This window comes from Myotis lucifugus, unplaced genomic scaffold (assembly GCF_000147115.1).
Source record: "Myotis lucifugus unplaced genomic scaffold, Myoluc2.0 scaffold_291, whole genome shotgun sequence".
Classification (NCBI taxonomy): Eukaryota; Metazoa; Chordata; class Mammalia; order Chiroptera; family Vespertilionidae; genus Myotis; species Myotis lucifugus.
In genome coordinates, this window is record NW_005871339.1 from 1493084 (window position 1) to 1505213 (window position 12130).

A 12130-nucleotide genomic window follows, 5' to 3' on the forward strand; every position below is an offset into this window, starting at 1 on the left:
AGCCACCCAACATGGGCATCAGGCCCGGAGATGAGCAGGGGTCTCTCCCTGTCACCAACCCCACTCTTCCCTCAGGTCCTCAGGGACAGGCCTGTCCCACAAGCCTCTGGACACCCAGCCCATGTCCTCCTTCTGCCCCCAGGGCCTTGATTCCTCTCACTTGAAATGGGACCGCCCTGTCCTAGGTGCTAGGGCCCCCAGCACTGGCCCCTCGTGGTGGAACTGGCCAGAGAGGGGCTACCCAGACACAAGAACACAGACAGAGGCTGTCCAAGCTCACCTACCAGGCCAGGCCTTTCCCCAGTCACCTGCCAGTGTGCCGCCAGCTGCTCCAGAAAGTCCTTCAAACCTGCAGTAGCCCTGCTGCTACCCCCACAAAAGATCCCTGCACCCCTCAGCCCAGTCCCTGCAGACACCCCACCCCCACCTCCAGCCCCACCCCCGCCAGCTCATCTCTCACCAGCTCTCAGGAGGAGCTGGGAAGGTTTTGTGCATGAACATTGACTACTGACTGGCCTGGATTGGGGGGCGGGGGTCCATCTTGACACTTTCAGAGGCAACGCCACCATGCGAGGACCCGGCAGCGCTCCCGGAGAGAGAAGGATCTGGAGAGTGAGGAGTCAAAGACAGCCTCCCCTCCCCCATGTGAAACACACAGCAAGCCAGCTGTGCACATCTGGACGCAGGGTGCAGGGTGGTTTTTAGTTTCCTTTTCATATTTTCTGTATTTTTCATATTTTCTTTAGTGCCTACATGTCACTTTTATAATCAGGTATATAGCAGGTGACCATATGTCTGTAAACATGTTTAAACAGAAAGACTATAAGTGAAAGGGAAGTGTTAGCTCTGGTTGCCTCTGGGTAGTGAGACAAAATGGTGTTTTTCTATATGTGTAACCTCTCTATGATGAGCATGTATCTTTTTTGTAAAAGGAAAAATAACATTTTCTGAAGGCACCTCCAGCCCATCCAGGGTGGGTAGCCCCTGAGCGAGAGCAGCCTTCCACTGGGCAGACCCACACGGCCCTGCCCTGCCCTGGAGAAGTTCAGGCCACATAGAGCTGCCCGGGGTGAGCAAGGTGGACGTTTCTTTCCATTTTATAGACAGTGTGTTCTCGCCTGCTGGGTAACAAATCACTCAACCACGTGGCCGAGCCCAGTGCCAGTTGCCATCTCCGGAATCCTGCGTGGCCTGCTGGGCCTCTACTGTTTGTGTTACACACAACACACTCTTCTCCCAAGCCTGCAGGATCTCAGGGTTGTTGCTCTTTGCAAACCAAACAGCTCAGACGTGAAGAGGCCGAGTGAGCGGGCCACAGCCTTGCACGCGGACCTGACCCCGTGTGAACTGGACGCCCATAAGCTGGAGGCCGCAGCACCGAGCCCCAGAGCACAGGGAGAGATGCCCTCGCACAATCCGGATGGAATCAGCGGCAGCAAGGTTACCCGTACAATTATTTATTAAAAATCCTATAAAGTAGGTGGGGGAAACGAAGAAAATATTGGAAGAAACCCTAGAACAACCACTGAGAAGTATAATTTCTGAAGTTTTTCTCAAATGTTTCCTTACGATGGTTATACAATGTTCGCATGTTTTTAAACTATAAACCATTTAGGCTGATTTTAGACAAGTGTCAACAGCTCCAGCTCCAGCAAAGATCTTCTGGAACCTTCTCTGAGGCAGGGGTGATCTGACCACACCTGGAACCCACCCACACAGGGTCTCAAATATATATGTTGACTTTGTTGTCTCACAGTAAAAATTGAAATGTTTTTCCAAATATGCACTTGACTAAACTGAAGAAATATAGACATGAAAAATCACTCAGAAATCCGAAAAGCAAAGGATTTGAAACCAACGGCATCTCATTTGTAGGAAGAGTTAGTGTGGGGATTGGTAAACGTGCAGATCGATTCCACAAGAAGATTCTGGATTGGAAGCAACCAAAACACGTTGCAAGGAAACTCCTTTGGGGTTATGGTTCTTTTCCAGACATCTTCAACTCAGCTGCACTTTTGTTCTCCCGGGCGCCAGAAGCACAGTCCCCACGAATGGGCAACACCCCCTCCTTCAGCCGGGCAGTGTCCTGGGCTCAAAGCTGCTTCAGACCAGACTTTTTCTCTCAGTGACTCACTCCTGAGCTGGAGGAGACCCCGGCCTCCCCTCCAGTCCGGCCCGCCCCAGCCTCCTCCTCCAGCCCCTCCTCCTCCCTCGGCCCCTCCCTCCCTCCCTCCTTCCCGGGCAGTAACTCCCGCCAGAGCAGAGACAACTTTTCTCTCTCTCTCTCTGGCTGCCTTCAGCCCACCCTGACCCCTGACACGCAGGCCGGCGACATGAGGCTGGCCCACGCTCTGCTCCCCCTGCTGCTGCAGGCCTGCTGGGCCTCCGCGCAGGACCTCCCGGCCGCCGAGAGGGCCATTGCCTTCCAAGGTGAGTGGACTTGCCGCCTCTCCCACCCGCTCTGCTTCTGCTGCTGGTGAGGCAGGGCTGGGACCCGGCTTCTCCCCTGGCCGCGTTGGAGGGCTTGAAACTCCCCCGCTCGGTGCCCAGGTCCCCGGGCTCCTCCACAAGGCCCCTGGGCTGTGGTCACCACGGGCGAGTCCAGAGGGCCGGGTGGAGAAGGAACTTCATTTGGGTCCCGGCCCCCATCGCGTGCTGGTTTTGCTCCACCTCGGTCAGTCCCATTTGATTCCTTGCCCGGCAGTCAGTCAAGAAACACGGTTACCTGTTCCCACGCTCATGCCCTGGGACTTTTAAATTCAACTCGGCACCTAGTGAGAAAGCAGCCTTCGCTGTCCAGGGCGGGGCTCCCTGCCTCCCGGAGGCCTGGCAGGATTCTCAGGACCGAACGTGGGGGTTCTCACGGTCACCCCACCCCATCGCTGGGTGCCAGCTTTCCTGATGAGGGCCACTTGGTGCAGTGGGAGTGGCTGCCTGGGGAGGTGGCTGGTGGGGTGAGAGGGGCTGGAAGGGAAAGTGGGTACAGGTGGCCTCAGTGTGGCCTCAGGGGCACTGGGCATGAGCTGACGGTCTCCTCTCCCTGGCACAGACTGCCCCGTGGACCTCTTCTTTGTGCTGGACACCTCCGAGAGCGTGGCCTTGCGGCTGAAGCCCTATGGGGCCCTGGTGGACAAGGTCAAGGCCTTCACCAAGCGCTTCATCGACAACCTGAAAGACAGGTAGGAGGGCACGCCTTGAGCTCTCTCCTGCATTCCTACGGCCGCTCAGAGGAAAGGCCAGTGGGCCCAGGGCACCAGCCGGCCTGGTGCCATGCCTGCCCCCGCCCAGCAGGCAGAGCCAGCCTCAACTTCCCTACCTAAGAAGGGAAGTGCTGGTCTGGCCACTCGAGTCCCTTCCCAATGTCCACGGTGGTTCAGATGGGCCAAAGAAGGGCTTGAGGTGGACAGGCTACTGGGAGGGCACTGGTCAGCAGGGAGGGCCAGTGCTGTGATGTGGGGCTCCTGTCACCCCAATACATACAGGGAACTGCCTCCCAGCCCAAAATGAGCAGGTTTAGGGAGTTGGCCTGCAGCCCTGACCAGCCTGGAGGGGGCGCACCTTGCCAACCATCTGGACACTAGCCGCTGCCCACATGACTGGTCAGAGCCTGTGTCCAGACGCAATGTCCCAGTGTACCCAGTGTCGCAGACAGAGGGCCTGGGAGGGCTGCCAGCTTGGTTCCTGGGTTTGGGCATGGCACACTTCATTCATTCCCTCCCTCCCTCATTCATCCGTGTGACCAATCAGCAGCACTGGGAAGGTGGGGTGGGGAGAGCCTGGAGCAATGTGTGTGGCCAAGGTGAAGGACAGAGTAGAGGGGGGAGGGGCACATCTGTGCAGGGCCCCATCCCTAGACCCTCTCTGTCCCTACTGACCTGCTGACCGGGCCGAACCTCCCGTACCAAAAGGGGCTGCAGGGACAGAGGGCTTGGCTGCCCAATGCAGGGCGTTATGATACCTGAGGCCCCGCACTTACCCCAAATGCCCAGGTGCTGGGCCGTGTGGACGGTGCCTGGGGAGGAACGCTGGGGCAGCCATTGGGCCGCCATCTCCCTCCATGTGCCTTGGCCTCCTACTCAACCTCCTGTGACTCAGTTCCCCACCTGTGAACTGGAATAGGCTCCTCTCGTGGTTGCTACTGTTGGCATGACCACAGGAGCCTCAGTCACTCCATCTGCTTAATGGGCTGCCTGGCAAGCCACCGCCAGGCCTGGGCAGAACAAAACTGAGAACATCAGGGTCCAGGTGCACACAGCAGAGAGAGGCCCCCAGTCAGATCATGGGGACCGCTCACCAGTGTCCTGCTTAGAACTGGCCTTGCCCAGTCCCCCTAACCTACACCTCTCTGCCCTCCCATTGCGGGTCTGCCCCCAGCGCCCTGCCCATCAGTGTCCAGGCCCACACAGCTTCTCAGACGAAGTCCCTGGAGATCAGGAGCTGAGGCTGCTGTAGGCTGGCTGGAGCCGGTGCCTCCTGATCTTGCGGGCCTTCAGGCCAGGGAGCAGGGCCCATGTGAAGTCCAGCCCAGGCTCCGTCCTCTGGGGCGCAATGGGCCGGGGTGCTCTTCCATCTGCGAAAGGCGGCCACCTTGCGCTGGGTGGACCGCCCCGGGTGCCGGTGAACACGGGCGCGGCCCGGAGGCTCATGCTCACCCCTCGCGCCCGCAGGTACTACCGCTGCGACCGCAACCTGGTGTGGAACGCGGGCGCGCTGCACTACAGCGACGAGGTGGAGATCATCCAGGGGCTCACGCGCATGCCCAGCGGCCGCGACGCGCTCAAGGCCAGCGTGGACGCGGTCAAGTACTTCGGCAAGGGCACCTACACGGACTGCGCCATCAAGAAGGGGCTGGAGGAGCTGCTGGTGGGGTGAGCACCCCCACCCCCACCCCCGCCCAGGCCCGCACACACGTGGCCTCGGTCCCGGGCGTGACTCCTGCCTCTGGGAGCCGCCCAGGCCCCTGTCCCTGGAGGGTTCCACCTCCCTGACCCACGTATGGTCACTGCACCCAAGCTCGCCAGGTGCCTGGGCTGCCCACTGGCAAACCAAGCTCTGGTGCCCAAGATCCCCCAGGACCAGCCCCAGTGGCCAAGGGGATCATGCTGGTGGCCGATGCCCAGCCTGCCCTCATGGCCACCAAGGGTCACTCCGAGTCCCTTCATCCCCCCTGGAGCTGTCCACTCTCTCCTGAGCCAGTGAAAGCAGAAGGGCCTGGAATGCCCACCAGTGCCACCCGTGGGCCAAGCAGAGGTGCTGCCTGCAGTCAGGGACACAGAGACAGAGAGAAACAGAGAGACGTTGGGAGACAGGGACAGAGAGCCCAGCGGCGTGGCTCAGGGGTAGAGCGCCGACCTATGAACTAGGAGGTCACGGTTCAATTCCCGCTCAGGGCACATGCCCTGGATGCGGGCTCAATCCCCAGCATGGGGTGTGCAGGAGGCAGCCAATCAATGATTCTCTCTCATCATTGGTGTTTCTATCTCTCTCTCCCTCTCCCTTCCTCTCTGAATCAATAAAAATATATTTAACAACAAAAGACAGGGACAGAGAGGGCGACACAGAGGGAAGGGGTCCCTGTAAGAGCATCCCTTCGCTGGCTCCTCACACTACGTGGAATCTTTGCAGCGATGAGCAGGCAGCAGCCACCATGTCCAGAGAGAGGGTTGGCTCCTGGCCGCGGCTCAGCCCGGCCACAGCCCCCGGTGCCCCCATTCACAGATGGGCATACCTGCAGCCAACCTCCTCCACCCCCTCACCCCCCCAACCCCCCACCCTACCCCACCCCCACCCCCGCTGCCTGTGATTGAGGCTCCAGGTCAGGACCCCTCAGGGCGGGTGAGGACCTGTGCCTCTCCCCTGGCTGTAGGTGCGTTTTCCAAAATAGTCTTCGAGGGAAATGTGACCCCACAGAACTCTGTTTTCTGTTCAATGTCTGTTTTTATGATCCTACTTGATAGCAGGATCAACAAAGAAAAACATTATTCAGTGTAACAGGTAACACCGCTTTGCAGAGCTGGGCCCCGGTCGGGTCTCCCTCGGGGTGTCTGCCCCCCATCACCTCCCAGCACCAGGTCTCAGCTCTCCAAAGGGGCCCTGTGCTGTCAGGGTCAGAGGTGGCCGGAGGGGGCCCGGCCGAGTCTCACGCTCCCCACCCCCTGCAGGGGCTCCCACCTGAAGGAGAACAAGTACCTGATTGTGGTGACCGACGGGCACCCCCTGGAGGGCTACAAGGAGCCATGCGGGGGCCTGGAGGATGCGGTGAACGAGGCCAAGCACCTGGGCATCAAAGTCTTCTCAGTGGCCATCACGCCCGACCACCTGGTAGGAGCCCCGTCCTGGGCCTATGGCCCGGGAGGGGGCACAGGACACAGCCTGTGGGTGCAGAGACCGGGCACCGAGCTGCAGCCAGGGCGTGGGGAGGAGCAGAGACGGGGAGGGGCCTGCGCTCCCAGCCGTCACCGGCACCCTGGTTCCTGCCATCACCCGTGTGCTCGCTGTGCCCACCCAGGAGCCGCGGCTGAGCATCATCGCCACAGACCACACGTACCGGCGCAACTTCACGGCGGCGGACTGGGGGCAGAGCCGCGACGCGGAGGAGGCCATCAGCCAGACCATCGACACCATCACCGACATGATTGTGAGTGGCCCTCGCCGTCACCTCCCGGTCCGGATGCCGGGAAATCCTGTGGCTGCAAATGTAAATTAATTTGACTTTTTCATTTCATTTTCAGAAAAATAATGTGGAACAAGTGGTAAGAGCCCCTCACCCCACCCCGACCCTCCCCCACTGCCCAGGGGGTCACCACTGGCCCCCACCTCCCAGCTGGGCGCCCAAGCCGAGCCCTCTGAGCCCCCGCAGGCATCGGGGTGCGGCAGCTGCGCCTCGGCTTTCTGATGTGTCACTCTGTCCCTCCTCCGGCAGTGCTGCTCCTTCGAGTGCCAGGTGAGTGTGGGGCCCCCCTATCCCCCTGCCCAGGCCTGGGGCTCCGGGAGGGTCTGTCTTGGGCTGACTGTTCTCTCTGCCCTGCAGCCCGCCAGAGGACCTCCCGGACCACGGGGTGACCCAGGGTACGAGGTGAGTGTCTGCGCCCCGCCCTCGCTGACGTCCAGGAGGGAGGTGGGAGGTGCCCAGGTGTGAGGGACACGGTGACCCCCAGGCAGCCGTTCTGAGCACCCCCATGCATCTGCCACTGGGCTGGGTGTGGGGATGGTGGAAGTATCCCTACCTGAGCGGTGCCCCAGCCATGGGAGAGAGTCCGGCACAGGGACCCCCAGGCCGAAGGGGTGGCCCAGGGCTGGCGTGGGGGGGCGGGGGTCTGACAGCACCCTTGCCCCCTCCTGTGGTGGAGGAGCTGGCGCTTTCTGAGTGTCGCCTGAGTGCTTGGCTCCTAGAGATGGGCCTCGATGGGGGATGGGCATGCCCTTGGGCCCCCACCAGGGTGGCTTGCGCAGGGAGGTGTGGAAAATCAAGATGCATTGCTGGTATTTACAAATTGGGACGTTGGTCAGGAAAGTCCAGATTTATGGCATCTCCTAAAAAATGTCAGCTTCCGTGGCATGAAGCCATGTGGCCACTGACCACGGGAGTTGAGCCGGCCTCTCCCGGGGGGTCTTTTATAAAAATATGTTTTTATTGATTTCAGAGAGGGAGGGAGAGATAGAAACATCAATGATGAGAGAGAATCATTGGTCAGCTGCCTCCTGCACGCCCCCTACTGGGGATGGAGCCCGACACCCAGGCACGTGCTCTGACCTGGAATCGAACCATGACCTCCTGGTTCATGGGTTGACGCTCAATCACTGAGCCATACAAGCCGGGCTCCCTGGCGGGGGTGGGGGGATGGGGGGCCTTTGTGCCCATGCGGCGGCCCGCCTGGGAGGCCAGCACAGCAGCAGCAACAGGGCACTGGATGGTAGAGAGGAAAGATTCGGGGCCTCTGTCCAGCCAGCAGCCTGGTGGGGTGTGAGGGAGGGGACACGTGGAGCTGACCTCGCATGTCCCAAGACGGGCCACGGTCGGTGGGGAAGGTGCCTGAAGACCATGCAAGCAAGTTTTGCAGAAACACCCGGGAAACTGCCCCTAACCTTGACCTGCTTTGTGTTCCAGGGAGAACGAGGGAAGCCAGGTCTCCCAGGAGAGAAAGGAGAAGCCGGAGACCCCGTGAGTGCCAAACGCCTGACCCTGGGGTGGGAGTGCTGGGAGCCTGAGGCTGGGGGACCAGGCTGCGGAAACTTCCAGAAGAATGGCTGGTGTCTGAGTGTCATGGTCACGGTCCTTAGAGGACATGGCCACATGGGCAGCCAGGGCTGGAGTGTGCACTGCACAGACATCCCGTCCAGTATATCCCCTGGGCGGGGCCCCATGCCCTCAGGCCTCCCCACAGGCCCAGCCTGTGCTCCATGGGCCGAGGGGGGGGGTGAGGGGGAATGGCCAGCAAAGTCCCGTGCCCTCTGCCTCAGCCATGGCCAGTCTCCCCACAGCCCACCCCCAGCTCCTCCTGGGGGCCCTTGACCTCCCCCTTCCCTCCCGGAGCTTCCCTGAGGAGCCCCCAGGAGTGGAGGAGGGGCCTTCACAGCAGGGCTGCTCCCTCAGGTGCCAGCCAGCAGGGGGCCAGGGGCCAGCGGGCAGCAATCAGAGAGCCCAGTCTCTCCAACTGACAGGGCTGTGTGGAGTGGGCTTCAAGGAGGCTGGGTGGGGGCTGCCCCGTCCCCCCGGGGGTGTCTAACGCGCACCCTCCTTTGTGTTTCAGGGAAGGCCCGGCGACCTGGGGCCCGTTGGCTACCAGGGGATGAAGGTATGTCTCCTCTCCCGCCCCAGCGGCCTCTTCGGGGGCTGAGCCGAAGTGCATCCGAGCTCCCCCAGGGCATTGGCCGCGGGACACCAGTAACAGCCCCCTCTCCTCTCTGTTTGCTGTGTAGGGAGAAAAGGGAAGCCGAGGGGAGAAGGTGAGTGAGGCACAACTTGGGCTGTGCAGCGCCCTCACCTGGGCAAGGACGGCATGGCCCGTCCCCAGGGTGGCTGGGCCCCATCGAGCTGGTGGGGGGTTGGCTGGTGCGACCCTCCCCGGGGATCTGGGAGGCCCACCCCCTCCTTGCTGTCCTCCTCCCCGTCTCTGGTCAATTTCTGGGGAACTTTCCCCATGACGGGGGGACCACTGCCCTCACCCTTCCCTCCTGTCTCTACAGGGCTCCAGGGGACCCAAAGGTTACAAGGTGAGTTTGGCGGTGGGGACGTGTGTCTGCCCGTGGGTGGGTGCTGTCCAACCTTCATCTGATCCTTTGGCCTTTGCACCTCACAGGGCGAGAAGGGCAAGCGTGGCATCGACGGTGTGGACGGCATGAAGGTAACCCCCAGGCCGGGGAAAGGGCAGGTGGCCAGGGCCACAGGTCGGGGAAGGGACGGTGGGCACAGCCAGTTCTCCCTCCAGACATCAGCAGGTAGGGACCCTGGTGGGCACTTCTGGGCAGTTTGGAGGCAGTGGGGAAGGTAGGAGATGTTTCCTGCCGAGCCCGTGGTCCCAGTGGACCCCAAGCCACCTGGCCAAGCTCGGGGTGTCTTCTGGAGTGGGGCTTTCCTGGGAGGGGGATAGGGGAGCCAGAGTTAAAAGACTGGACCACCAAACCTGCCTTCCTCCTTCCAGGGGGAGATGGGGTACCCTGGCCTGCCAGGCTGCAAGGGCTCGCCTGGATTCGATGTAAGTCACTTTCTCTCGCCGATACTTTCAGACTGTAAGTTCTCAGGTGTGAGCACTGGCTCATACCCTTCGGTCTCTAAGAAGTCACCAGAGGGCTTGGTTAAGACCCTGGACTGACCTCTGCCGTCTTCTCACCAGGGTGTCCAAGGCCCCCCAGGGCCCAAGGGTGATGCGGGCGCATTCGGACTGAAGGGAGAAAAGGTGGGTGCCGTGAACCCCCTGGGGGCTGGGTCTCGGCTTCATTGGCTGCTCTGCTCAGTGGGCAGGCGGGTTATGGTTTAAACATCACAGCTCCCCTGATGGGCAGGTGAGTTTGCCCAAAGGGAGCGTTCCCTGCACGCATCACTGAGCCTCGGACCCTCCTGCCCAAATCGCCCCTGCCCTCTGCCTCCGGAGTGTCCCGCAGCCTCCTGTCCCAGAGGCCCCCTGCTCAGGTGGAATCAGAACGTCAGAGCCGGCAGCGACGCTGCTGGCGGCCAGTGGGCAGATCGGCGAAGCTCGGATATCTTGGTCGGGTTTGAGGCTGTTTTGTTGCTGGCGTTTCCTGGGGTTTCTCGTGGCCGCAGGAAGTGCTAGGAGCGATGGCAAAGCCCTGTGGACCCGCCCCACACGCTCTACCCTAACCGCCCCGGGTTCCGGGAATGCATTTTCGTGTATCACCTTCCAGCTCACGGGTTACTGACGGGGCCCAGAGCCGAGTTCCCGGAAACGGCCTCACTAATGAGAACCAGGGTTGTCCCTGGGAGGACTGGGCCGCAGGGGACGCGACCGGGGCGGAGGCACAGGAGGACCGTGGGGCTGGCCGGGCAGCAGCCTGCCGTCTGGGTGAGCAGGGCTGGCACGGGGGCTCTGGTCCCCCCAGCGAGGACAGGCGGGGCTGACCCTTCTGATCTTTCCAGGGGGAGCCTGGAGCCGATGGGGAGCCTGGGAGGCCAGGGAGCACAGGGAGTCCCGGAGACGAGGTGAGCATTCACGGGGTGCCCGCCCACCCTCCTTCCACCACAGCCAGGGTGGGGCCCAGGCCCTGGGAGGGGCCGCCAGGACCGGGCCAGCCACAGTCCCGGCACTGGCCAGGCCAGAGATGGACGAGTGTGCCTTGTTCTCCCCAGGGAGACCCCGGAGAGCCTGGTCCCCCAGGAGAGAAGGGCGAGGCCGGCGACGAGGTGAGCACCCACATTTGGCTTCTGCTCCCTGTTCCTGAGACTCAGGCTGAGTTCCCATCTCAACTAACACTTCCGTTCATTCCTCTCCATCCCAGGGCAACGCAGGACCAGACGGCCCCCCCGGAGAGAGGGTGAGTCCAGCGGGGTGGGCTCTGGGCTCGGGGCCTCATTGCTTCGTGCCAGATGTGGCTGCATCACCAGCTGGGGGCCCGCTGGGCGTGGGGATCGGCCCTGTGCCCAGCCCTTGGGTCCCTCCCACATCGAGGAGTCTGGAGCTGCAACCTCACCTTCTTCTGCTTCTCTCCACACAGGGCGGCCCTGGGGAGAGGGGACCGAGGGGCACCCCAGGCGTGCGGGGCCCAAGAGGAGACCCGGTGAGTCACCGTGCATTAAGCTGGGACCCCACTTCGCCGGGGGGACAGACTGAGGTCAGGCTGTCAGAATCGCAGGACACATCCCCTCGGCCCCTAGATTTCTGTTTCAGCTCCTGCCCTCGGCCCCACCCAGACCTCAGGGAGCCAGGCCTGGGAGGAGGCCAGCAGGGCAAAGGGCGGGGTCTCTGCCCTCAGCCCCCAGGACCAGCCCCTACGGAAACGACCACCTAACATCACAGGAGACACGGTGGTTTGCTCCCTGAGGTTTTGTCGGGGACGTAGGTGTTTTCAGGACCCTGACTGTGGGGTCTGTGATGCTCCGTCCGTCACTATTCCAGCTGCACCACTTTCCATGCGACATGGTTTCCGTAGCCCCGAGCCTGCCCCACTCACCAGGGCTTTTCTCCATCCCTGCGGCCCTCCCACAACAACTCCCTGAACAGTTCTGCAGACAGAGCCTGCCTTCTTCTTAGGAACAACTTTTCTTTGTTAAAACTTCAAGAGCGGGAACAGCGGGCAGCCAAGTGGCGGACAAGCCTGTGGCTGAGGCTGCTGGTGGCCCCGTGGTTGAGTGCATGGTTTTGCCGGCCCGCGAGGGCGGGCACCAGGGAGCCCCTGCCTGGTTTGTGGGGGGCAAGCCCCACCCCACATCCAGAGTTAGGGGAAAGGGTGCTGAGCTCCCAGCCTCAGATGTGGGCTGGGCCGTCTGCCACCACAGACCTGGCGGTGCTGCGACTCCTCCCCATGTGAGGCTGAGGGGCAGGTGCGTGTTCAGGTGCCCAGTGGGGAGAGCGAGTTTCCTGTGAGGCCCCAGGCAGGGCTCGGGGAGGGACATCAAAGCAGGGAACTTGGCTTTGACCCCCTTCCAAACCCACCCCCTTGAGATCAGGAAATGGGA

At 61.7% G+C, this 12130-nt stretch overlaps 1 protein-coding gene across 1 annotated transcript in view; it reads left to right on the forward strand.

Moving 5' to 3' along the window:
• Positions 1-2320: 2320 nt before the first annotated feature.
• The window catches only part of COL6A1 (collagen type VI alpha 1 chain), a 10074-nt gene continuing 264 nt past the window's right edge, over positions 2321-12130 (forward strand). The window contains exons 1-20 of the mRNA XM_023763579.1: positions 2321-2430; positions 3050-3179; positions 4668-4868; positions 6162-6321; positions 6509-6637; positions 6732-6752; positions 6923-6943; positions 7031-7075; positions 8108-8161; positions 8751-8795; positions 8920-8946; positions 9187-9213; positions 9300-9344; positions 9642-9695; positions 9834-9896; positions 10595-10657; positions 10805-10858; positions 10954-10989; positions 11170-11232; positions 11366-11510. Of these exons, the coding sequence (XP_023619347.1) occupies positions 2334-2430; positions 3050-3179; positions 4668-4868; positions 6162-6321; positions 6509-6637; positions 6732-6752; positions 6923-6943; positions 7031-7075; positions 8108-8161; positions 8751-8795; positions 8920-8946; positions 9187-9213; positions 9300-9344; positions 9642-9695; positions 9834-9896; positions 10595-10657; positions 10805-10858; positions 10954-10989; positions 11170-11232; positions 11366-11510 (1480 nt within the window). The 5' untranslated portion in view covers positions 2321-2333. The remainder of the gene's footprint in view (positions 2431-3049; positions 3180-4667; positions 4869-6161; positions 6322-6508; positions 6638-6731; positions 6753-6922; positions 6944-7030; positions 7076-8107; positions 8162-8750; positions 8796-8919; positions 8947-9186; positions 9214-9299; positions 9345-9641; positions 9696-9833; positions 9897-10594; positions 10658-10804; positions 10859-10953; positions 10990-11169; positions 11233-11365; positions 11511-12130) is intronic.